This window comes from Candoia aspera, chromosome 9 (assembly GCF_035149785.1).
Source record: "Candoia aspera isolate rCanAsp1 chromosome 9, rCanAsp1.hap2, whole genome shotgun sequence".
Lineage (NCBI taxonomy): Eukaryota > Metazoa > Chordata > Lepidosauria > Squamata > Boidae > Candoia > Candoia aspera.
In genome coordinates, this window is record NC_086161.1 from 22,228,987 (window position 1) to 22,253,788 (window position 24,802).

Here is a 24,802-nt window from a genome sequence, read left to right on the forward strand (position 1 = left end):
GATGTTGTCATTCTGCTGGAGCAGCTTGAAGTATTTACAGTAGACCCAATTCCTAGCTCTTATGGATCCCCAATGTTGGAGGAAAATTCTGAGAGTGCCTCGGACTGCAAGAAGATCAAACCAGTCCATCCTCCAGGAAATAAAGCCAGACTGCTCACTTGAGGGAATGATATTAAAGGCAAAACTGAAATACTTTGGCCACATAATGAGAAGACAGGACACCCTGGAGAAGATGCTGATGCTAGGGAGAGTGGAGGGCAAAAGGAAGAGGGGCCGACCAAGGGCAAGGTGGATGGATGATATTCTAGAGGTGACAGACTCGTCCCTGGGGGAGCTGGGGGTGTTGACCGACAGGAAGCTCTGGCGTGGGCTGGTCCATGAAGTCACGAAGAGTCGGAAGCGACTAAACAAACAACAAACAACGTGGATCCCCAAAGTAGCGTTTCACTTTGCGAAACCATGGTTGAATGTGCTGTTCTAAAGAATTCAGGAAGGGCTCTATGCCAATCCTTATTTGTGTAGGATTTTTTCTACTAGGTTAAATTATATTTCCAGTAGTTATTTCAAAATAATGACTAACATCTCCTTAATTTTTAAAGCACCGTTGATCTCTGAATGATTTTTCTATATATGTTAATTATGTTGGCTGTTGTAAAGGCTGTGAATTCTTTGAGTGTTGATAGATTTGAAATCTAAGAATGAAGTGAATGAATTGCCAAGGTAGTAATTGTGTGATTGAATTATGTGTATGGCAAATATTACTGTGTAACCCTGTTTATAGTTTTTTATTTCTTTGTTAGATTTATATTCTGCCTTTCTCTAGTCTTACCTGCCTATCTCTATGCTGGAGCAGGGAATGATGCTCAAGAGGGTGTCCGTCTTTACTCTTGTTGCATTTACTGTCCTGTTTAAACCAAACGGTTCAGTGTTTCTGGAAACCTAAGATCTTGTCCTTCTAAGGGGAACTAGATTTTGTACATCAGAGCATATCTGGTTTTACCTCCATGGTACAGTCTTACGAGGTAGGTTGGTCTGAGAAATAGCCCCATGATTCACGAGTCAGCAGAATTTTGATTCTGGCTCTCCTACCTAACATACTTGGCTGCTACACACTGTTTTCCTTCTCTGCTAGTTAATTTCCTGTCCTGTGGCAATTAATTCCAAATCTTAATAGGGTATGTTTAAAGAGAAGTATCAAGCAAACACACGCATTTCATTGAACAATTCACCTTGTGTTGTGGAAAGGCAGCCTGATGCCTCCACTGTTCTTTTACATGTTGTAGCAGCTGTTTCTGGGGCATATTTAACTACTAATCCTGCATATGTGTCCTGATGTCTACTAGGAAAGAAGCAAAGTCTGTGGAATGATGCCGGATCGTAAAATTAAATAATTTATTGACCTTTTAGGTGTGCACCTATCCTCCGTGGCAGCAGCCCTGATTTTTCTGAAATTCCCTCCTCCCCTTTCTCTCCCCTTAATGTTCCGAAGTTTCTACTAAATACTCCAGAGAAGGGTGAGGGTTTCAGTTTTGAGGTAGCCATACTATACGGGCTGTATTACAGTATACCCAGCAGAATACAGTAGTCATCGAGGGAGGATACGTCTGAGAAAGGAAGAATACATTGCTTTCTATTCCTAGATAGAGAATATTTATTGTATTAAGTTTATAATCTGAAATTATCTTACAGGAAAGTTTATACAATTTACCTCAGTAAATTATCTCTAAGAAGGCCCAACTGGGATTTGGCATTATGGTGCTTGCTGTCTTTTTTTTTTTAATCTAGATTAGAATATAATACCAACCTATGGTGTGGTTGATTTTGGTTTAGTGTGTTGTAGGACCACGATCACATTGTTTTGTAAATGATGTTTATGGCTTGCTGTACAGTATTGTATGAATCCTGCCATTGTGACTTAATTCAGCAAATTATGTTTAACTATTTCTTAGGCAGTGTGTGATTCCAATCTATCAACTTTAGGAATTGTTGCAAGTCGGTGTAGTAGTTATCTTACATTTCTCTGTTGACCAGAGTGTAAAGATTTTCCTTTCCTTTATGGCTATCGTGGAAATAAGTGGATGGGTGGAAGAACCTCCTTCACCAGCCTTGTCACTCATCACCATGGAATTCCTGTTTGCTTGTGGGCTACCAGACAAGCTGTTAAAAACAAGCCTAGTGTAAACAGATGCTGAGTTCCAAATCCACATCCACAATAATTGGCCCTTTATTGAACTATTTCAAGAAGGCAGTGCTATACATCTTAGAGGGCTGTATGTCTGAACATTTTTGCATGCTTTCTGCTAGTCTGTAAGCAGCACCAGTACTTAATTTACTACCTTACCAGTTTAATGTCTCAATTGTCACTCCTTTGAGTATCTCGATATGGTGTTGTAAATGGAGCACAGTTGTGTTTTAAAGTCCAATATAATGGAACAAAGTTTGAAAATCCAGCATATTTCATTTATTTATTTGATTGATTTCTATAGCCGCCCATCTCAGCAAGTGACTCTGGGCGGCTTACAACAATAAATATACTTTTATTAACATTGTTTTAGAAGACCACAAACAACCTCTTAAAGTCCAAGCCCTCAAAGGGTGGGGCCCAGCACTCACCTCTGAACTATGGAGTTGTCTGGTTGACAGATCTCATCTCCTTTAATAGTTGTGCTGATGTGTTTTGTGGGGTTAATACAGAGTCGGTCTGGAGTCAGGCAATACCAAAACTGAATAATAAATAGATTAATATTCCAACATAATTTTCAGAGTGAATTTCCCTAGCCTTTTCATTGCCAAGAGGCTAGCTGTTAAACATGGCTTTTACCAAAACATACTTTTGATGTATTGTGAGGGACCATTTTTACAAAGTTTACATATTGTAAGTTGCAGAAATACTAAGTTGTAAGACTTGGCTGAATTATGGTGTAGCTTGTACCGAAAATATTTGCATAGTAAATAAAACTCGGAGGTTTGTGCAAAATTATTTTGTGTATGTTGGCTGATTGGTAGTCTGGGTTCAAGTTCTTTTTGTAGAATGATCTTGCCATTTTTCAAAACCTGCTTAGATATGGTTGAATTATCTAAAGTATGACAAATCTTGAAACTTTCTGATAGAACATTTTAAATCATGGCATACTGAAAGTTCTCATACCAGGGAGGTTTCCTTATTTTAAACAGTGCTATATGATTCTTTGGAGAAAATTATTTGTGAAACTCCTTTCAGATATTTTGTGCATGGAGCTCCTGTATTCTGTTGGAAGCTGTGACCCAGCTGGAGGGACCCGCGTTAGGGAAGGCTAGCAGCTGTATATGCTTACGTTTTGGAAAACCTCTAGTACCGTTGCTCCTATTTCTCAAAGTAAATGTTTCCTTTGGCCTCAGATGCTTCAAAAGAAGTGCCATCTAGTAAATTATGGCAAATGCATATTTATGTTGGCTAAAAGCTCCATTCATTGCATAGGAGCCAATGTATTGTGCCAAGGCATAAAGACAACTCTTGTGATTCAGAACTTAATTGACCTGAAACAGTGGTTAGATGATACTGTTATGTTTGGATCATTGTATTTCATTTTGATAACCTAAACTAAATATGTGGATGCCTTTACTTTTTTCATGAACTGGCAAACAAACCAGGAAGTCTTCCATTAGCTTTAGTTCCTCCTCCTGACAAACTAATACATTATGATTGCCAGGACATTAATACTTTCCCAAGCCTTTAACTATAGTTTTCCAGTTTAGGAAGTAGAAAATCTTCCAAGTTTGCTTGCTAGGTAATTCATACTTACCTTGTTCGTGGACTGTTCATGGAACTGACTCAACTATTTCCAACAGTTCACTTCTCTCTGGAGTTGGTGAGAGTCCAAATACCTTGGATTCCCAGTCACCCCAGACAGCATGTTCAGTTGCAAGACATTAGGGGAGTTCTAATCCAAAATATCTGGAGGGTGCCCTGTTGCTTACACCTATTGTATGTGGTTGAATATGTGCTATGTACATTTTCCGATTCATTCTTAGTCACTAACCCAATGTAACACAAAAGATTACGTGATGTGTCAAGCCTGTTATTCTTTAATTACTTCTAATTGTGTAGAGTTCCTTGTGGAGTTGGTTGACCTGCTGAGTTCTGTTCTGTGCATGTACTTTAGAACAGTTCTTAAATTATCCTTCTGATCATCTTAATTCCAGAATAGCATGGGGCACCGAATTGGGGAAGGTTGTTCTAAAATTTGACTTCTGACCTTAAGCAGATGTGCTAGAACAATGACCATTAATAGAGTTATCTGGAGCCTGAAACTGCACTGCTTACAAAGCCTGTCTTTGAGATGATCACTACCAGAGGGGAATGGTGTGTAGCTATCTAGCTACCTACCATGGAATATAGTCTTTTAACATCTTCCAGACTATTCCAAATATTCTGCTACTAATTTAGTGACTTAAACAAGCTTCTTTTAGACCCCATCCATGTCCCTGGACCATTGTGGCTTTGACGTCAAAGATTCACAAAGTCTGGGGTATTGCTGGTGCTTGGTTATATCCTGGTTGTCAAAAGAACAATGATATTGGTCACTTAGAAGCAGTGTGTTTGTTTTTGTTTGGGCTACTCATAGCCATAACCCCCTTTGAGTTAGAAGCATAGAATTCTCTCCCCAGTAATTTGAAATCAGTGGAGTGGGAAACAGGAATACAAGCCAAAAGAATTTTACTGTTTTACCTCTTATATGAATCTTTATAATATATGCTTATCTCTGCTTTTTCTCTAAGAGTGCAGGGGAAAGTGAAATTGTACGTTTAGGGTTGTGGACTGTCATGAAACTGGGAAATGTTCTGCCCCTTTGGGGATGGAAGAACCGGGCGAAATTCTGTGGGGGAGGATACAGTTTGGCTCCATTTTATGACAAATTCAGCAGGATATGCCAGACTATGTGCAGAGTAGTTACAATAACAAGTAACAGGAATTCTCGAGTTCATACATATGAATTTGAACATCAGTTTGCTTTTACGGTCTTCAAAACTGCTGAGTAAATGCTTACTGAGTTTGATGATATTACTTTGTGTCAGTAATAACAGGTTTTAGCATGAACTTATTTTGGTCTTCTGATCTGCCATGTCCAAGTGATAGTTAAACTTAACAGAGCAGTTTTGATTGAAAAAAGTTGTATCATTCCACAGTATTTGTCTTACTGTTGTAAGGTGTCTGACACCTCGCTAATCTTGTGGAGACAACAAAAAATAGGACGGTGATCCACCTGGATTTGGTCTTGATAATTTTTTTGTTTTTGACACTCTCATGCCCATTTGGTTTCAACTCCTGCTGGGTGTAGCATACTTCTTGATTATCTATACTATCTTAGAACACAAGTAGTTAAAACAGTAACAAAATATATTAATTTTGTAAAATGAATCGACACAATTTACCATATTGGCTTAACTGAGTTTCATCTTTCTAATGCATGCAATTCCTAAACCGTATAAAAGATAAAGTTTCATTTGAGTCAAACTCAATTCCTAATGACTAAATTGAGACACCAGTGTAGTTTTCTGGCAAAATAGGAAAGTAGTTTACTCTTGCCTTCTTCCAGAATATATATTTTTTCAACTTCTTGATCTCTGCTGGTCTATGACTGTAATAAAGACTGATTTGATTCAATTTTTTGATCTAGTTTGCAGCCTTAGGATTTCCTAGTAGTCTCCCATCTAAGTACAAACCAGGTCTGGCCTTGGCTAGCATTTTGAGATTACCCATGGTTAGCCAGGTGCTCTCACTTTATTTAACATACATGTATGTATGTATGTTACAAATTAGCTATTATAATTTAAATGTTTGCAATAAGTATCTATTTTATATTTTTAATGAATATAATCCAGATTTTTTTGTCATGCAGCCCATTTGCATTATGGACCTATTAGAATATTTATTGAGTGTATATATGAATTAACGATTTTTGTTTCGCTTTATTTGTGAGTCCCAGCAAAATTGTTTGCTTAGTCTTTCAGTATGCAAAACTCTCTAGAACCTTAATTGGGTAAACCAGTGTTTCTCCAAAAGATTCTGTGTGTCTGTATTTTAACATATTTGTACTCAGATTTCATTTTAAACATGATTATTAGAAGTTTCTTTTATTGGATGTCTCTTAAAAATCTGTTTTAATCACCGTTTTTTATCCATTCTAAATGGTAGGATGGTGCAATGTTATTAAAACCTTCTGCTTTATTGGCATTTTTGGATGGGTTGCTTCGAGCTATTTTAAATGAAACATTCTGCCAGAGAGATCTTTAGTCATAAGACAGCATAATTCAGATAATTTCTATCCTTCCTAATGAGAGTAGTTTGTAATACAGCTGCAGTTCCTTTTGCCAAAAGGAGAATAGCTAATACTGCTTAGCCCAGGGAGGAAGTAAACAAGCTATTTATATCTGTGTACTTACAATGCTGGGGATTGCCTCTCTGATTTGACAGGAGAGGTCTCCTCAACCTTTGGACGAAGTTTCCTCAAGACACAACCTGCAATACATTACCTGTACGCCTCTGAGTAAGCTCCATTTGATTCAGCTGGAATTATGTTTGAGTAGATATTTATAGACTCACATTAGCTGTGTCAGAACCTCAGCTAAACTGAGCCAAAATGCATTTAGTTTTTTATTTAGAAGGCTTACAGCAGCCAAGTGTCCCTTAAAATTAGTTTAATTCTGAATTGAGTTCTTGTTAACATAGTGGCTGTCAGTCTCTTAAAACTCCTTATGAAAGGCCCTAAACTGAAAGGTATTTTTGTGTGTGTGTTAAACTAGGGTGCAGCAGCCAGCCATCACTTAGAGGAAATGGAGCCTTGCACTCTTAGCAGTAGACTAAGAATAGAAGCAACTAAAGCATTAGGTGGTTTACACAGGATTTTGAAGGCACTAGTGAGCTGCTTAGTTTCTCAGGAAAGTAGAGCTAGTTGCCATAAAACAACTATTTTGAGTGCACCCTCGCTGCATTTTTTTTAAAATTACACATTATTTAAAGCCTGACTGATTAATTTTATCAATCTAAAGCAGTATTTTTTGGTTGTTTGGACTAGATGGCTTAAACGGCCTGTTTCAGTTTTTTTATTCTTTTGTTTGCCTATTTTGAGGCTGGAAGTTCGATATTGAGTTATGGTGGTTCTTACCATTTTTTGAGGCTCAGGTTGCCTGTCTGTGGTCATGCAAATCTTACTTGTAATAGTGGTTGTTCTAAGGGTTCAGTATTCTTCTCACTGTGATTTTAGACATATGTAGAAACATCTGGAGGAAATAGTTGTTAAATATAAGCTTCTGTGAACTGATGGTAATTCTCCCTTGCATTAGATCCAGATGAGGATATATGTTCTTATATTTGTGCTTATGATTGGTGGTAGACCAAGTCATTGAGCCAGTAGTTCATACCCTCCTTTTAAGATGAGCTTCACAGTCTGAAATATATCCAGGTTATGCTGTGAATCCTATTTAAGATGACTTCTGCTGCCTTATCAGTTACAACTCCTACTGGAAGATAGACCTATGCCTTGAGGACTTCCAATTTAAATTGGAGGAATGGAACTCCCTTTAAAAATGATTCAGGCAGTTTTGTTGGTTTGCTTCTCTGACACAGTCAGAGATTCCTTGGTATGTTGATCGTTCATGCACTTCCATTAGCTTCAGTATACCAGTTTAGATATTTAAATAAACTAAACATGACAAAAAGCGGGGGGGAGACACCAACTAACAGGGAAAAAACAGAAGCTCTATATAATATTTGTATAACCATAAGTTATTCTTTTTCCCTGTTGGTGTTGTGTTTTGTTTGGATTTCTCTAATAGAAATACATTTTAAAAAGTTTTGATCTTTCAATCTCCCAAATTGCCTCAGTCCAAATTTATGGCAGAAAATCTCTCCTTTCTTAAGAATCACCCATTTAATTAAGATTTAGAAGTGAGGGGCTTTTCTTCATGGTCCCAACATTATGGAATTGCTTTCTGAGAGGGATGTATGTACCTCATTATATTAAAAGTTGGTTGCCTCTTGTTTTGAAAAGTGTTTGATCTATGATTTCTTCTGGTCTGCTTTTTTCTACTTTTTTAAAAAAATAAAAGATGTTTTCTACCTGGTTAATATATTTTAATCTGACTGTGGGAGAGAAAAATGAAAATTAAAATAAGCAAGAGTGTTCTGTTGGAATTTTTAGTATTTTAAACAAAGTTTTAAGCAAACTTTGGAGCCAATAGTTACCTTGCAGAAAACAGGCCTACTGCTTACGGAATAGTTTGTTTTGGATGGAGCCAATGTAAAAATTATTTGTGGCTGCCAGAGGCGTGTGATGAGAAGAGAGCAGACCTCACCCATGTGAGCAGGGTCTGTTCCAACCAGAGAGGATTAGACGAGTTGCTGTATTCCAGCTTGTTTATCTGACAGGGGAGTCATGATCTGAACAGATGGCCACCATCTGTGCGTAACTCTGGAAACTCCAGTGCCAGAAAATTAGTCTGAATTTTCTTTACTGGGTTGGCGAACAGGTGAAATGATTCCTAATAACAAACACAATGTATTGTGTAAATGGTATCCATTTGTGGGTTTCCATAATAGTGACAAGAAACAAAGCAACAGGAGGAAGCATAGCCGGGGTGGAATTTTAAACAAAGACAGTGACAGCCCGTTGGCATTAAGTCAGAAAGGCCGAAGAAATACACCCCATCTAGGCAAAGATGCGGGAGCTGAGGTCCTAGAAAAAGGGTACCTTAGAAGAATGCTGCCTGTACTTGACTAAGGGAATGACTGTAGGAACTGGACTGAAAACGTTGCAAAGTAAAGTACCGTAGTCTGGTATGAGCGGATAAAACATGGGGCAGCTTCACAGACTATAATACATGAAACATTTTTTCAGTTAAAACAGGTATAATAATAATAGGTGAGACTATTCTAGCACTGGGCATAACCTCTTTTTAATAGTCTTGAATGCACCCTCTTCATTTGTCCTTATTAAAGCTAACTGAGTAGGGAGGAGTTAATTGGAAGGTGATTCATTCACTCTGCCAATAACTTGCAGTAGCCAACACAGTTATATGTGGGGAGATTGGCTGCTATAACTTTTCGTCAGCTATTAGCTTCCAGATTTATTTGCTGGGTTCTTTAAGGATGAAAAACTGTTAATTGCCCTGCTTCCACCTCTCACTGATGAGCTTGTTCCCTTCTATTATCTGCAATTAAACCAGACTATCTCTGATGTATAGGTAGTAACAAATGGTTACGTGTGGTTCAGAACACTACCTTTAGGTATATTCTTAATGAGTGTTAATTAAAAACAAGTATACTTAACTTTCAATTTAAAAGATGCTGAAAGATCTGTTTATCTATCTATGGAATTGGAACAGATCAGTACTGTACAGTATAGATGAATCTAATCCTGGGGACAGTTGCAGCCAACCCTCACTTTTTCCTCCATGAAGTTAAGTGTTGTCTCTGCTTCCTTCTTTGCCATATAGATATGTCAAGCAAAGCTCCATCCTGCCATGATCATCTACCAAAATGTTTCCCCTCAAATTTTTATGATATCCTAAGAAAATGCAGCTTGGTTATATGGCATAGTACATTCTTCTAAGTCTGTGCAACTTAATTCTTTTCTTTAAATTTAAACTTTAAAGGGGTTATTTGTTCCTTTCGGTGTTCTGTGGCTTAACGACGGTAATGATGTGCCAAAAAGAGGTCAGTTCCATGATATATGTATTTTAGAAAATTAGGTGTATCTTACTGTTTATTACTTTTCCATATTGTGTTCTGAGTGTTGTTTTGCAGCATAAACTGGGCTTGGCCAAAAAGGGGTAGGGTTGTAGTTGGTGTGTGCAATATTACAGGATTGGGAATGTAGTTACTTTAACAGTTTGTGTTGTCTAGGAATTGCATCATTTTTATTGAAAGAATAAAAGGAAGGATTTACATTCTTTCCCTATGCAGGAACAGCCAAATTACAGAATGCAGTAAAGTGTAGTACTTTCCTTCTGCTGTTTTGTGGCTTGTGTCTGCTGTGTTACTAAGTAGTAGACCCTTTGGAATTTCTTTGCACACAGTAGTAAGGCTGGAAGAAGGTGGTGGCAGGTTGTAGGGGTGTCTTTTTAAAAACAGGCTGTAGTAGGCCTCAGCTGTTATGTTCTTACACTGAAGAGAATATGGATGGAAAAGAAGACACTTGAGGGCAGGTATAACACAGTGACCTTACCATGGCAAACACCTTCCTTTGCTAGGAGAGGATGTGATGCTTGGAGTCCTATCCCGATGCTTATGATTACCTTCTAGCTGTTGCTTCAGTGTTTGGATGCAGTTCTGTTGCTGTGTGTGTTTGAGACAACTCCAAGGTCATGGATATTGCACAATTGTTGGTCAAGGTATTGGAGTGCCGAGTTGTATGTCACAGAGTGAAGGAGAGTTTGGAAGAAACGGCTCAAGAAGTAAAGGCACTCACTCCCCAGTGAAGCTAGCGAAGATGCACACAGCCATATATTTACACGAGAGTAAACTGCAAGCTTTGAGGGAATTAGGGTTTACCATACGTACATCATTGATGTGATAGCTATGCAACTCTACAACTCCTCTGAGGAATGTAGCCAGTATGGTCATTAGCAAGGGATGATGTGAGCTTCAGTGCATCATCATCTAGGGGGCCACATAAGGGATCCCTGACATAGACAATTTTTTATACAGAGTCAGATTTCCTGTTTCACACCTAAGAGTAGCTCAAGGAAAATGTGGTTTATAAAAGGACAAAATCACATTATGACGATGTTTGGTGTAAATCAGTAAAATGTATTTTAAGAGTACTAAGCTAGCCTCTTTCTCTTTCTCTCTCTCTCCCCTCCTCCTCCTGCCTCCTGCCTCCCTTCCACTTTATGGCATTGTCATTACTTTGGATATTTTATATCTGTTTGTTCAGACTGAAGTCCCAAGTTTAAAAACTAATTTTTTTCTTTCCTTGTTATTGCCAAAGGGAAGCTGAGAACTGAGTTACTGTCAGCCATAAAGTTGTTTTTGAAATGGTAGTTCTTTATGTGATAGAACATGTTCACTGAACCAATAATAAATGCTTTTTATAGAAATAAGGAATGTTTTCCTCTTGTTTGGCCCAAGAAAAGCCAGTTCACGTTAATACCATGCATCTTTGTTACAGCTGGAGTTAATTTTAAAAATGCATGGATCAACTTGAAAATCTTGGGGAATGTTCCAATCTTCAGGGGACACACCTTAAGAACTGTAGCTGTTTTTGTATGTTTTAGAAATAGCCACGCCTTGGAAATCTTCGTGGAAATTAAGAACAATAAATACCTATCCATTGGCACATAGTAGTGAAATGATTGGGGCTGGTTTGCGGCCAATGGCAGTGACCCTTTTGCCAACAAGTATTGGTGATATTTATATAGATATCAATAGGACAATTGACAGTTTATTAAGTTTATGTTTTGCATGTTAGTACCTGAATAAGGTATTAATTATATGGTGAAACGTTCATTGCATCCTATCTGTGGACCAGGCTGCTGTGCCGTAAATCAGGGATAGGCAACTAATGTCTCAACTGGCTTTCCACTGCCCCAAATTTCAAGGATTCCTCTGCTTTCATTCTTACACACCCAGCCTCTTTCTTCTGAATTGCAGTGCCCTGCTGTTGTGAACAGCATTGTGAAGGATTTGCCAACTTCTTCACTGATGTAGTGTCAGGGGAGACGAGAGTTGAAGGACTTCTTCACTTGACTCATAATGGGCACTTGGTTCTGAGTATGTCCTCTGTTTTATTTTGTTTTTTTTTTTAAAACACAGTAAGTTCAGCCCACCAGAGTTTTAAAATACTGAACGTTGAAGAACCAACGGTTAAATAAAAAAGCAGCCTTTAAGTTTTTTTAATACACTTTTTGAGATAAAAGACAAATACAGAAATATATAAAGAAAAAGAAAGAAAAGAAAAAGCAAAAAGAAAAAGTGCAGAAAACAGTACAGTTAAAGAGAAAAAAAATAAGTGGCTTCTGACCTTTGCAGCCATTACAAACTCATTATCCCCCCTCCCTCTTTAACGTTACAATAGTCCCTTTGGCCCTTTATTCAATCAATTTTCAATAATCAAATCCAGAAATCACCATTTCACTTTTTCCATTTTCACCCAGAAGTCCGTAAAAGGTTTCCAGTCTTTTATAAAAGTACTTACTGTTTTGTCCCTGACCAAACAGGTCAGTATTGGCTGTTCCTTTTAATTCTGCCATCTTTACAATCCATTCCTCTGTTGTGGGTGTTTCAGTATTTTCCATCCTTGTGCATATAATAATCTTGCTGCAGTTACCATACATAAAACAAATATTCCATAAATCTTTTCTAATTGACTATCCATAAGTCCCAATAAAAAAAAATTCAGGTTTCATCTCAATATTAATCTTCAAAATTCTTTGTATCATAAGCATTTGTATCTTTTTTTTGCTTTTTCCCAAGTCTACCATGCATGATGAAATGTCCATGTTTTTCACATTTCCAACATTGACTGGAGGTACCTTTATACATCTTAGATAATTTATCTGGTGTCATATACCAGCGGTACATCATTTTATAAAAAATTCTCTCTTCTTGGTCTTTCTGAGAAAATTCTGTAGAGGTGAAAAGCTGGATTTACTTCTCTGAATTATTGTGCCTGTCATTAATCTTTGGGATACCTACAAGGAAGATTTGCTTGGGGAAAAAGGATGGGCAGCTGCTACTAAGAACTTGCTGTTCTTTTCTTCATGTATTCATCTATAATTGTATTTGTTCCTGAGTGGGCAGTGCAAAATCCCTGATGGTGGTTTTGTGGTAAAATAAATCCAAAAGAGTATCTTTGTCTTATCCTTGTAGAAGAAAATTCCAGTGCAAAGCCCTCTATCCATTTGCTCAGTCAGTGAGTGAGGTGAGGACTGCTGAAGGCGCAGCTCATTTCATGAATGTGCTCTCAGACCTGGGGTGCTGGGCTCCGATGATTTTTCTGGTCTGGGAAAAGGAGGAGGAACGTCTGTCCAGTAAAGGGAGGTCAAAGCAGCGATCCTGGATTGGAGTGATTTGGGCCTTGGAAGGCAAAGCTTGTGTGCTCAGCAGCGGTCTAGCATTTAATTCCTTTTTTATAATAACTTAATTAAATTTTAAAATGAAAAAGAATCTAACAGAAACTAATAAAGAGAATAGAGGTGCAGAAAAAAAGAAAAAGAAGAGAACAGAAATAGAAAAAGGAATCGTGCCCAACTCCTTTTACAACAGATATAAGTAAAACTTACATTAAACTCTTACTCTAAGGTTACAAGATAACATCCTTTTTTTAATTGTCAACTACTATTATTAATCATCAAATCCATATATCATTTCATTCTTTACTGTTTCACGCAAAAAAGTCCAAAAGGGGCTTCCAATTCACCATAAAATTAGTCAGTGTCTTTTCTCTAATCTCAGTGTCTTTTCTCTAATCAGCAGTCTAGCATTTAATTCTAATTGGCTGACATCAGTAGGCAACAGAATTTCAGTGAAAGGTGATTTAAATATATCTGATTTTTTTTAATGGACGAACTCCTTCGTATCGTACTTTACGGGAACCCAGAAATACAAGAATCCAGCTTTCCAGCTCTGCATAGTCATGTTTAGGTGTCAGTGTCTATTAAGATCCAGTTATGAAGCCATACAGGTAGTCCTCATTTAGCAACCACAATTGGGACCAGCAACTCTGTTGCTCAGCGCCACGGTTGCTTAGTGGAAAATCACATGACTGCGATGGGCTTACAACCTCACTTCCCCTTTGGTTGTTAAGGAAAGCGACATTAAGTGAAACATCACATGACCACAAGTTAGGATTTTACTTCTGTCTGCAAGCCAGTTGTGAAGCACTCAGATGGCAATCACATGACCGTGGGATGCGGCAATGGTTGTAAATGCGAGGGTTGGTCTGCCTGTACTGCATTTGGTTAACATTTTTTTTAATTATACCAGCGACAAGAGCACAAATACAAGATGTGGAACAGAATAGAAAACTGCAATTCTGAAATGATTTTAGGGAAATCTTATTTCTAATACTTTATCCAACTTTGCAAATGAAAGTAAGCCTGCCAAGTGACTCAGGAAAATAGTCAAATAAAAATGTACAGTCTTCTGTGAGGCCAAAAAGACAAAGCATACAAGAGAAGGAAAGTAGGTTGAAAAGGCAGGTGAAAGAAGGTAGTCTGAAAATGCAAAAACGAGTGAATATACATTTTGATTGGGTTGGATTCTGGTGGATAGATACAGTGTAGCTGGTAGCTGAATCCAGAGTATTTTTCTTTTCTTTTTTTCTATCCCACCTTTGGGGGGGATATATAACTCGAGGCGGAACATACCTAATACTCCTTCCTCCTCCTGTTTTCCCCACAACAACAACCCTGTGAGGTGGGTTGGGCTTAGAGGGAGGGACTGGCCCAAAGTCACCCAGCCGGCTTTCATGCCTAAGATGGGACTAGAACTCTCAGTCGCCTGGTTTCTAGCCCATTGCCTTAACCTCTTTTCAAATACATTTTGTATAGGTAGTCCTCAGTTAGCAACCACTTGTTCAGCAACCATTTGAAGTTGCGATGGTGCTGAATGAGTGGTACTTACGACTGGTCCTCAAAATTCTGGCTGTCATAGCACCCCTGCAGTCACATGATCACAATTTGGGCACTTGGCAACCAGCTCACTCTTATGACTGTTGCAGTGTCCCCTGGTCATGTGATCACCATTTGTAACCTTCCCTGCCGGCTTCCCACAAGCAAAGTCAACGGGGAAGCCGGCAGGGAAGGTCGCAAGTTGCTCCTGCAACTTTTTCTCCTGAGGAGCCTTGCTACGGAGTATGAGATCCCAGTGTGCGCCTGCCCACAACACCCCCTGCCCACACTCTTAGTGTGCACCCACTTGTGTGGTGCCACAGCACCCCCCCCCCTGCTGCATTTGTTGACCATTGCAACATCCCCCCCACCTGACCGCACTCCTTAGCACTCACCAGCCAGCCGGCCATCTTGTAAGCCGCCCAGGACTTGCAACTTCCTGCTGTCTTCCCCATTGACATTGCTTTGCTGGAAGCTGGCAGGGAGTCACAAGTCATGGTCACATGAGATCCTCACTTCACGATGGGTGATCCTTGCTTAATTACAGCAATGGGGACTGCTGGGATTGCCATCACTAAACGATGCAGTCATGTGATGTCACACTTTATGACCGCCTTGCTCAGTGATGGAAAATCCAGTTCAATTACTGTCGTTAAGAGAGGACTACCTGTAATTGTATATAGTATATATTCTCTTTATATTGGAATTGTAATGCTACTCATTGGATATGCCCATCACCAGCACTTACATTCTTTTAAGGACATCAGTATTCAGAAAGGACTATTGATTGTTTAATACCAATGGTAAAAGCTATACTTTTTAAAGCTTAGAAGGGATGGCTTATTATGGACTGAAGGTCACATGAAAGGTTCTTGTGATGCACTGAGATACTGTTTTTGCAATGGAAAACGTTTTTGTTGGAAGTTAAAATTAATCGCATTCAGATTGGCCGCATTGAAAACTTCAATGTGTCCAGTGGGCAGGTAAGCTCTTCCCTGTCTTAAATGACAAATAGTGAGGAAGAGGAATGTTGATATATTCCTGAAATATCTGAAGACTTGTGTGGAAGATTCGAGTAACTTGTTTTCTGTTGCTTCAGGGGAGAAGGGAGAGATTAGAAATAATATAGGTAGTCCTTGACCTATGACCATTTGTTCAGTGACCGTTCAAAGTCATGAGGTTGCTGAACAAATGGTGGTTACAACTGGTCCTCTTAAGTTTCAGCTGTCCCAGGACCCCCACAGTCATGTGACTGCGATCTGGGTGCTTGGCAACGGGTTCACACTTATGACCGTCTGTAGTGCCCTGTGATCACATGTTCACCATTTGCAGCCTTCCCTGCCGGCTTCCCCAGAAAGTCAGTGGGGAAGTTGGCAGGGAAGGTCACAAGTCACTGGGCCAAGCCTCCCCCACCTGCACATCCTCCCCCAGCCCCTCTGCGCTTGCGCCGGCCACTTGCAAACCCCCAGGCACCCTCATGCTCACCCACCCCAACCTGCACCTCTCGCACCCCGTCGCACCCTTGTGCACCCAACCCACACCGTGCCTCTTGCGTACCCTCCCTGACAAGTGCTCTTGCTCCCTGACCCATGCCTCTTGCACACCTCCTTGTGTACCCTCCCGGCACCATGTTGAGCCTCTTGCACACCCCTGTGCACCCTCCCTGACATGCGCTGCACCTCTTGCACACACCTTTGCACCTTTGCGCACCTTCCCCAACCCATGCCTCTTGCACACCCCTTCACACCATTGCATATCCTTTCCCACGCATACCCTCGCTCCCTCCCCCACCCATTAGTAGCCACTTGCCTGCCCCCACCCATTAGTAGCCACTTGCCTGCCTGCCGGCCTGGGACTTGCAACGTCCTGCTGCCTTCCCCAATGACTTTGGTTGTGGGAAGCTGGCAGGAAGTTGCCTTGCCTAACAACAATAAGATTCAGTTAATGACAGCAACTGGGACTGCAGGAATTGTTGCCGCTAAGCAATGTGGTCACACGTTACGATCGCATTGCTTAGTGATGGAAATTCTGGTCCCAATTGCCATCATAAGTTGAGGACTACTGGTAGTAGTAATAAATAAATTATAATAATAAATTGAGGGAAATAGATTTTGGAGGATCTTCTTAATGGTAAAAACTATTCCACGGTGAAGTAGATGTCCTCAGAGGATCACAGATTAATAGATTAATCCATGGATCCTTAGTGGGAACTTTTTTGGTATTCAACATTGCTTATTGGAATATTTTTCCTTTGAGGGTTTCAAGAGAGGGCTAGTTTATTTTTTATCCAAGATGCTTTCCTGCAGTGGATCAGTGCTTGAAATAAACTATTTTATTCTGACTTCAGTTTCTGGCCGAAGACCAGCCAAGAGATGTGTCCTCATTGTGGCTTATGAACTCTCTCATATTCCTAGTGAACCCAGTGATGAGGACCAGTACTAGAGTACTGAGCAGTCGAGTCAAGTTTTTACAATTTGAGGCTGATGTTGTTTCCACCCCATAGTTCAGTAGCTGTGAGTTGTTTCTGCTGAGCTGTTATGCTCTGTTGTTAATTTGCTGTATTATATAACACCTGCTTTTCTGTATATTTTATTTATTTGGCGATCATCCTGGTTGCTGTAAGTAGTTTAAAAATGTTTTTATAGTAATTGTTTTCACCCTGTAATAGCAGTTGAAGTGATAAGGAACCGCATCAGGAACCTCACGTGGTTATGTTTTCAAGGTGGAGGAACTTAAAAGTGCCACAAGACTAGGGCATTTGAGAATGCCCTCTTAAGTGGTGAGGAATTCACAGATTCTTTCAATTACCTTTTTTCAGAAGCATTCTTTAAAGGTTGAAGAGCATTAGCCCAAGTCAGTCTTCCTCAACCTTGGTGGCTTTAAACTGGATGGATTCCACGCCCAGAATCCTGGGTGTTGAGGTCCACCCAGCTTAAAGCCGCCAAGGTTGAGGAAGACTGGCCTGAGCATCACCTTACTGAGCCTAGCATTCTGTAGATGTGTTGAACAATGGCTTTTTTCATCCATACCCATACTGCTAAGCATAACCTTACTGCCCTCCAGATAAAGTTGTAGCTTAACTTTATCCAGAGGGCAGTTGATATAAGACTAGTATAGTGGATCAAGCAGTATCTTTTGTTTGATTCAAGAAAGAAGCAAAGAAGAAACGCTTGACTTGTCAGGTTGCAGTTATTTATGAACTTACCGAGTCAAGTATGGTGTTTTATAACGTTTTTTTTAAAGTACATGGATTCCCAGAAGAGTTCTTCATAGCTACTTCTGAGGCTGTGGACCTGATGTCAGAACTGAGTGACATTTTATGGATCCTGCAGCAGGAGATAAAAAAAGGGACTGTTCTTAAAATCTCTGCATGTTAAAAGGATTCTGTAGTTTCCAAGGGTGCAATTGGCCAAGGACAGAGTTCAGTCATTGTCAGAGCGTTTCGAGATTTATGATACTTTTAATCTTGAGACTTTAAAAGGGGATGTTCATTTGAAAAATTCAGCAGCTGCACACAAGCTGGTTTAAAGACCCTTGTGACTTTGAAAACGGGATCAATTTGAGGAAGCTAGCTTAGGATGTTTCTACCGCCTGTCTCCTCAACCTGCCTCCACCATAATATTCTGCATAATAGTAATGCAAGGGCAGGAGAATTAGGGATGTATTTTGATGATCTAAGTAAATCTTTCAGGAATGATGCATCCAAGGTTAAATTTCTACAGAGTAAGAGTGATAAATAGGAGGGAGAAATGTTATATCTGCCCTCACAGAGTGACTTTCCACTTCATACTTGTTTTCTGAGTACATAAAAGTAATCCGCCTCAAGGTACTTACAATGTGTAAACATTAGTGCCTGTCTGTTTTTTTAACTGGGTGCCCAGACTGTCATTGCTCCCTCCTCCACTCTGTTGTTTGCCTAAAGCAGTTAAGAAAGCAGAGGGATAGAAACGGAACAGCAAATTGCATAATGTGGAAAGGACCTCTTTCTGCAAGCAGGATTTGATATTCCAGTCTGCATCTGGACTCATAACTCCCAAAATAGATGAAATGAGTCCTTACGCCCGGAGAAGAGAATTGTTGGCTGCTGCCTCCGTGCATACATCTCTGCGTGTTTTGTATTAAACCTGCCATTCCATAAATTGTTCTCTCTTCTGTGTTTTTCTATGGGAACAGTTTAGCCTTTGCTTCTGTCAGGCAAGTGGGCTTCCCAGACAGCTTTTGTGTTATGTGCTGAGAAGCTGGCAATCCTTAAAACAGTCCCACTCTTTCTCCGTCTGAGACTCTTCCCTTTCCATGTGCCCCCCTCCCATTTTCCCTTCAGCTCTGGTGACATTACATCGATAGATGTGCTCACAGGGAAAACAGCAGAGAGAGTTGAGTGTCTGCCAAACTCTCTTTCTGCCGCCCCTTGTCTTTTTTCCCAGGTCTTCGGTTGTGTACGTTTATTTCTTTCCTCGCTGTCTGTAGATTTCTTTGCTGCATACATATATCACCAGGGATATTGTATACCCCTTCCTATAATAGCTGATTCAAAAGATTACTCTCCCCAGGCTTCCTTGCCTACTCTCTGTAATTACATGTATCCTAACTGCATCCTAGTAACATTCAATACGCTTTCCTTCTGAATGTACCGGTGTTGACTGGACTTGTAAAACTGTTGGTTTATTATTCAGTGACTCCCTTAGGGATGACAGCTAGAGGGAAGCTTTATGCTGTAAGGAAAAAAATGTTTTCCTTACCCTCTGTTGAGAGTCTTTCTCGGTTTCTCCTTCAGAGTTGCTTACTTGTTGGTCAGCTAACCAAAGCAGATGGGCAAAGAGTCATGTGAGGTGACACAAAAAGGTGACATGAGAGGCAGAAGTTTTGACTTGACCTTTCCCAAGAATTTTTTGAGGGTGCAAAAGGTAGGACAGATTTACAGTTTATTTATTGCTGTCTGTTACCAGTTGGTAGAACAGACCTGTTAGTGGTTACAGTCCTTCCTTCCTTGGCACATCCACTTACACCTTTTAAACATTGCATTCTGAACTTCCTGTAGATTTAGTTTGGTGACCTGCCCCTTATTCTACTTAGGCAGCAGATTTGCCACCTACAAGGAGGGGAGGTTTACAGTTCGATAAGCGTTGGATTGGTATCGTATTAGTATCTTTATTAGAAATTCAACTATATTTAGTAAGTTTCGGGGGGGTTGTGTTGAGATCTTGGATATTGTGTCACTGAGAATGAGGAAGAGGGGGACATCCAGAGTCATCACACAGAATCTCAATAATAGGGGTTCCTTGTATTATACAAGGATTGGTTTGGGGTTTTGTTCGTAGAGTCAAGATCTCCAGCAGAAACTGGGCATGGTACATTCCATCTCTACTTTGTAGCTAGTTTTGGCTTGCTCAGAAGCCATCCTCCTCTTCAGGTGGCTTTGCGATCAACCCACTTACACTGAGGCAGGATGTATGGCCGATAGTATCAAGAAGCTGATTGACGTGGCTGATGTAAAGCGCTACGGCCAAATGAGTTATAGCTAAACAGAGAACCTTGTGGTCCTGCAGGCCACATCTGTCCCATTATTTTAGGTTTTTTTGTTTCCTACCATCAGTAAACTTGAAATACAAGGTTACCACTTTTTTTTTTTAAAGACTTGGTAAGTATCCCTTTTCTTCCATGATGGGAGCAATTTGTGCCACGTATGAGGTAGCGTTCTGATGAGCCAGGAATGACAAGCAGTCTTATACTGGTCTTTTGTCAGGATTGGGATATATTAGAAAGCAGCCTAAAAGAGTGGCGTGTGCTACTTTAGACCCCTGTGAATGATCTGAGATCACTGGGATCTCAGTTGGATTGCTTAATTGGAGGCATGTGTGCAAGGGTACAAAGTAGCCTGTGATTTGCCAAATCCTAACAGTCTTCAGGCATCTTTACCTGTGAAGCTCTTGAACCAACTCTCTTTGCCAAGTTCTTGGAAGATAGTGCAGGTGCCATGGGAGACAATGGCCTCAGACGTTGGCCAACTCCATAACGTTTAAGCGCTCTGTGCTGTAATAAGTCACAGAAGATGAATGCCAGACGTTTACATAATATTAATGCTTTTGCTTTGTTTTACTGATATTTGTTTTACTACCACTGAGTTTGCCTTTTTCACTGACACATTAAGAAAGCTTTTGTGCCCTGTGACATCAATGCTAGATTTCTTGTTTTGGCACAGCTAGTTCTTGTCCCATCAGTATTTATGTCAGTTAGGTTTATCATCCTTGTACCCATAATTTGGCACTTGCATTTCATACTTTTTACCATTTGTTGACCATTCACCCAGCCTACAGGGTGGCCATCTGCTCTTCTGTCTGCTTGTGGTTTCACCACTCTGAATAATTTAGTTATTAGAAATCTTTGCTATCCCAGTGTCCACGTTAGCTCCAGTTACCTTATGCATGTTGAATAGTTTAGTATTGCTGGAATTACAGTTTACATTCTTCTACAATAGAAGACATCTATAAGAAAAGTGGGCCCTAGTGGTTGTGGGGAAAGCTGGCTTTGAAATGCTGGAGCTACTTGTATGATCTGGCTTTTTCCGTCTTCAGGTAATTTTATGGGAGCATCTCAGAATGTTAAGTAGTTGAACTAGCACGTTTTAGGAAAGTAACCTTTGCACCTAACTTGCTTCTTTTTTATAATAACCATTATCCCATGTATTCAACCTGCAGGTTCAAAGAAGAAGAAAAGGATATAAATATACCAAACTCTCATTTGTTTTGAGCCACAGATAAGTGAAAGCTCTTGGTCACAACAGCTGACACTGGGTGGCATATACTGAATGTGGATAGAGGGTGTGACCACTGATCACATTTGTGTCTCACTTTTCCTCCAAGAGTTTGCAGTGAAACACATGAAACTGTACTTTGTTTTAATGACAGCCTAGTGCAGAAAGTTAGGCTGAGAGCATAACTCTCCCAAGGCCCCACCTAGAGATTGGCTTCTTCCATTCCTAGCTGGCACTTGTTGGTACTGTAATGATTCTGGACAGAAATCTTGACCTTTTAGGTCTTCTCAAACTACTGACTTGAATCCTGCCTGCGTTATCAGGGCCTAAAGGAGCATTGCTGAGCCAGCTTTCCCTTTGGACTGAGGGGCTACCAACACCTTTTTCCATATGTTTGCTCCGGCCAGAGATATTCAGACCTAGCTTCCTTAACTCTGTGTTCATCATTAGGTACTTAGAATTTCAAAGTGAGAAGCCGTCCCAGAGCCCAAGTTCTTACATCTCTGATTACGGTGATGTGGAAGTTCGGCTTCTTTGCTGTAGTATCTTTATGCTGTGCTTTGCAAACATGCTAACTAATGAAAGCCTGTGTTCTCTTTCTCCCCCCGTCCCCCCTTGCAGCCAGTTGCTGAACCAATCCCAATCTGCAGTTTCTGCCTTGGTACAAAAGAACAAAACCGAGAAAAGAAACCCGAGGAGCTCATTTCTTGTGCTGATTGCGGCAATAGTGGTAGGTGGTGCTCTCTGTATTTGAGGCAATAAGATTTATTTGCACTGGCGACAATCTGTTCGTTCTTCTGGCTGGAGCCGCCCCGTGTTTGGCTTTTGTACATCCTTAGGCTTGAATGCAAGTAAACATCTCTAAAGGCAATGGGAATAATTATACCTTCCCTGCACTGTTGTAACGTGCTCTTCTGCGCTGATCGCTAGGTGCTTCTGCCCGTGGCAGGGAAGGACCAGACGTTAGCACTCGTTTTAGCTGTATTGTGTCCCAGCTATTCAGGGATTTCCATTAGAGCTTCAGTAGAGATCTGCATGAATGTACTACTGTATACTGTTTTAAGCCAGGTGTTGGTGCATTGTCCTTGTTGAGCGGGGACTAGAAGTTATAGTTATGCGTCAGTTGAAACGACGTAGCTCTTTGTGTTCAACAGGTAGTCCCCAACCTATGACCATTCGTTCAGCGACCATTCGAAGTTATGACGGCACTGAACAAATGGTGGTTATGACCAGTCCTCAGAGTTCCAGCCATCCCAGCACCCCCGCGGTCATGTGATTGCAATCTGGGCGCTTGGCAACCAGCTCACACAACCAGTTGCAGCATCCTGCGATTGCATGATTGCTATTTGCAGCCTTCCCTGCCGGCTTCCCCAGAAAGTCAATGGGGGAGCCAGCAGGGAAGGTCGCAAGCTGCTGGGGTGAGTCTTCCCCACCCGCGCACCCTCTCCCAGCCCCTCTGTGCTCGTGCTGCACCGGCCACTCATTCACCCCCGCGCACCCTCCCAACCTGCCCTGTGCTTGTCATGTGCTTCCTTGCACCCTTGTGCCCCGCCCTGCCCCGCCCTGCGCCTTTTGTGCACCTCCTTGCACTCCCTCCCCAACCCACGCTGCACCTCTTGCGCACCCCCTTGCACCCTCTTCCCGACCCACGCCAATTCCTCTCGCATATCCCCTTGCCCCCTCCCCCACCCAGCAGCAGCCACTTACCTGCCTGCCGGCCTGGGACTTGCGACTTCCTGCTGGCTTTCCCCCTGACTTTGGCCGTGGGAAACCGGCAGGAAGTTGCCTCGCCTAACGACCAAGGGATTCGGTTAATGATGGCAACCAGGACTGCAGGGATTGCCATCGCTTAGCGATGGAAATTCCAGTCCCAATTGCTGTTGTAAGTCAAGGACTACCTGTAATTATTCAAAAAGAGATCAATTTACCTGCACCAACGGGTAAACAGAAAGGAGTATTGGATGATTTTCAAACTTACAGCAAAAATAAATAATGCTTCCTCAAACTAGGTGACAAATTGTTCCATTATGAGCAGGGTTTTTAGTGCCAGAAGGTATTTTCTGTGTCCAAAAGTAATGTGCACTGGAGGCAAGTGAAAAGAAAATAGATAAATTTATCAAATCTTATGTGATTGGTGCTTTAAAATTGTGCCAGATTAGGATTAGACATTTTTAAAACGTATGTTTAATTATAGAATAAACCTTGTAAAAACTATTCTTTATACAGCCAGTGTATGAGTCTAACATGAGTCGTGGACAGGTTTAAATCTTTTGGGTTCAACCATTCACAAAAATCCTTTAGGACTAAAGGCTTCCTCATTTAACTAAAAGTTCCAAAAACACATCCTGTGAATCAATGCAAAGTGCTAAGCACGTGTTGAACTGTTACGACAAACCAGGAGTCCCCTCAGGATGTCAGGGATGAACTGCGTTAGAACCTGTAACTTGTGCTTTCGGTAAGCGTGGCTGCTCTTCCTTGGCATCATGGACATTGCTCCTGCATCCTTGGCACAGGTCACCCATCCTGCTTGAAGTTCTCCCCAGAATTAACAGTTCGGGTGAAGGCCTTGCGATGGCAGTGCATCGAGTGCAAGACATGCAGTTCCTGTCGAGACCAGGGCAAGAATGCTGTGAGTACTTGGGCTAAATGTTTATCTGCTGTGTCAGTGTTCTGGAAGGTATATCAGGTTATCTTGGTCTGGATAAAACTTTGAGTAAGCTCTTCTACAGAATTCATCTGATTTGTACTCACACTTCTCCTTGTGATTTGAATTGGCAAGAATCATGTATATCTTCATCCCATCCAAGTTAGAGCACTCTAAGATACCCTGGGGCTACTCGGAAGCTTTGACTGGCCCAGAGTGTGGTGAAGGTCTGGCAGCCCTTACTACAGGAAACAGTTGTACCAATTGTGTTACTCCCAGCATGCTTCTGGACTTAATCCAGAGCATTGGAGTTCCTTTCTAAAGCTCCAAAGGGCCTTGTATCTTACGAACGGCTGTATCCCCTCCGGGCCTGACCATCTTCTCAAATCATCACATGCCAGTGCTGCTTTGTGACACTCTGTGGCTAACATTAGGTGGGCTGGTTTGCATGAGAATATTTTTGTGGCCCTTGTTTTTCCCAAGAGATCCTTTTCATCTTTCCTTTCTAGAAAGCTTGTAGTAGAGAAGGCTGGTTGATTCTACTTAATTATTTATGTTTGTTTATTTAAACATTATCTTATTTAAGATGCTTTTTTTTTAAATGGAAAAGCAGTACACAAATATGTGAAAATAAAAGTTGACACTTTATAAATAGCGTTAGCAAAATATTTCTCACGCTTGTTAGTTTAATATGTTACTTGCCAGAATGATGACAAATTTATTTAAAAGTTCATTTAATATCTAGTATTTCTAAAATGACAGCCAGCTTGGTCTAGGGGTTAAGGCAACGGGCTAGAAACCAGGAGACTCTGATT

General features: G+C 40.7%; 1 protein-coding gene across 1 annotated transcript in view; it reads left to right on the forward strand.

Moving 5' to 3' along the window:
- Positions 1-24,802, forward strand: part of KAT6A (lysine acetyltransferase 6A) — a 63,289-nt gene that overhangs the window by 4,120 nt on the left and 34,367 nt on the right. Inside the window, exons 3-4 of the mRNA XM_063311274.1 lie at positions 21,965-22,073; positions 23,857-23,972. Coding sequence (XP_063167344.1) covers positions 21,965-22,073; positions 23,857-23,972 — 225 coding nt within the window. The remainder of the gene's footprint in view (positions 1-21,964; positions 22,074-23,856; positions 23,973-24,802) is intronic.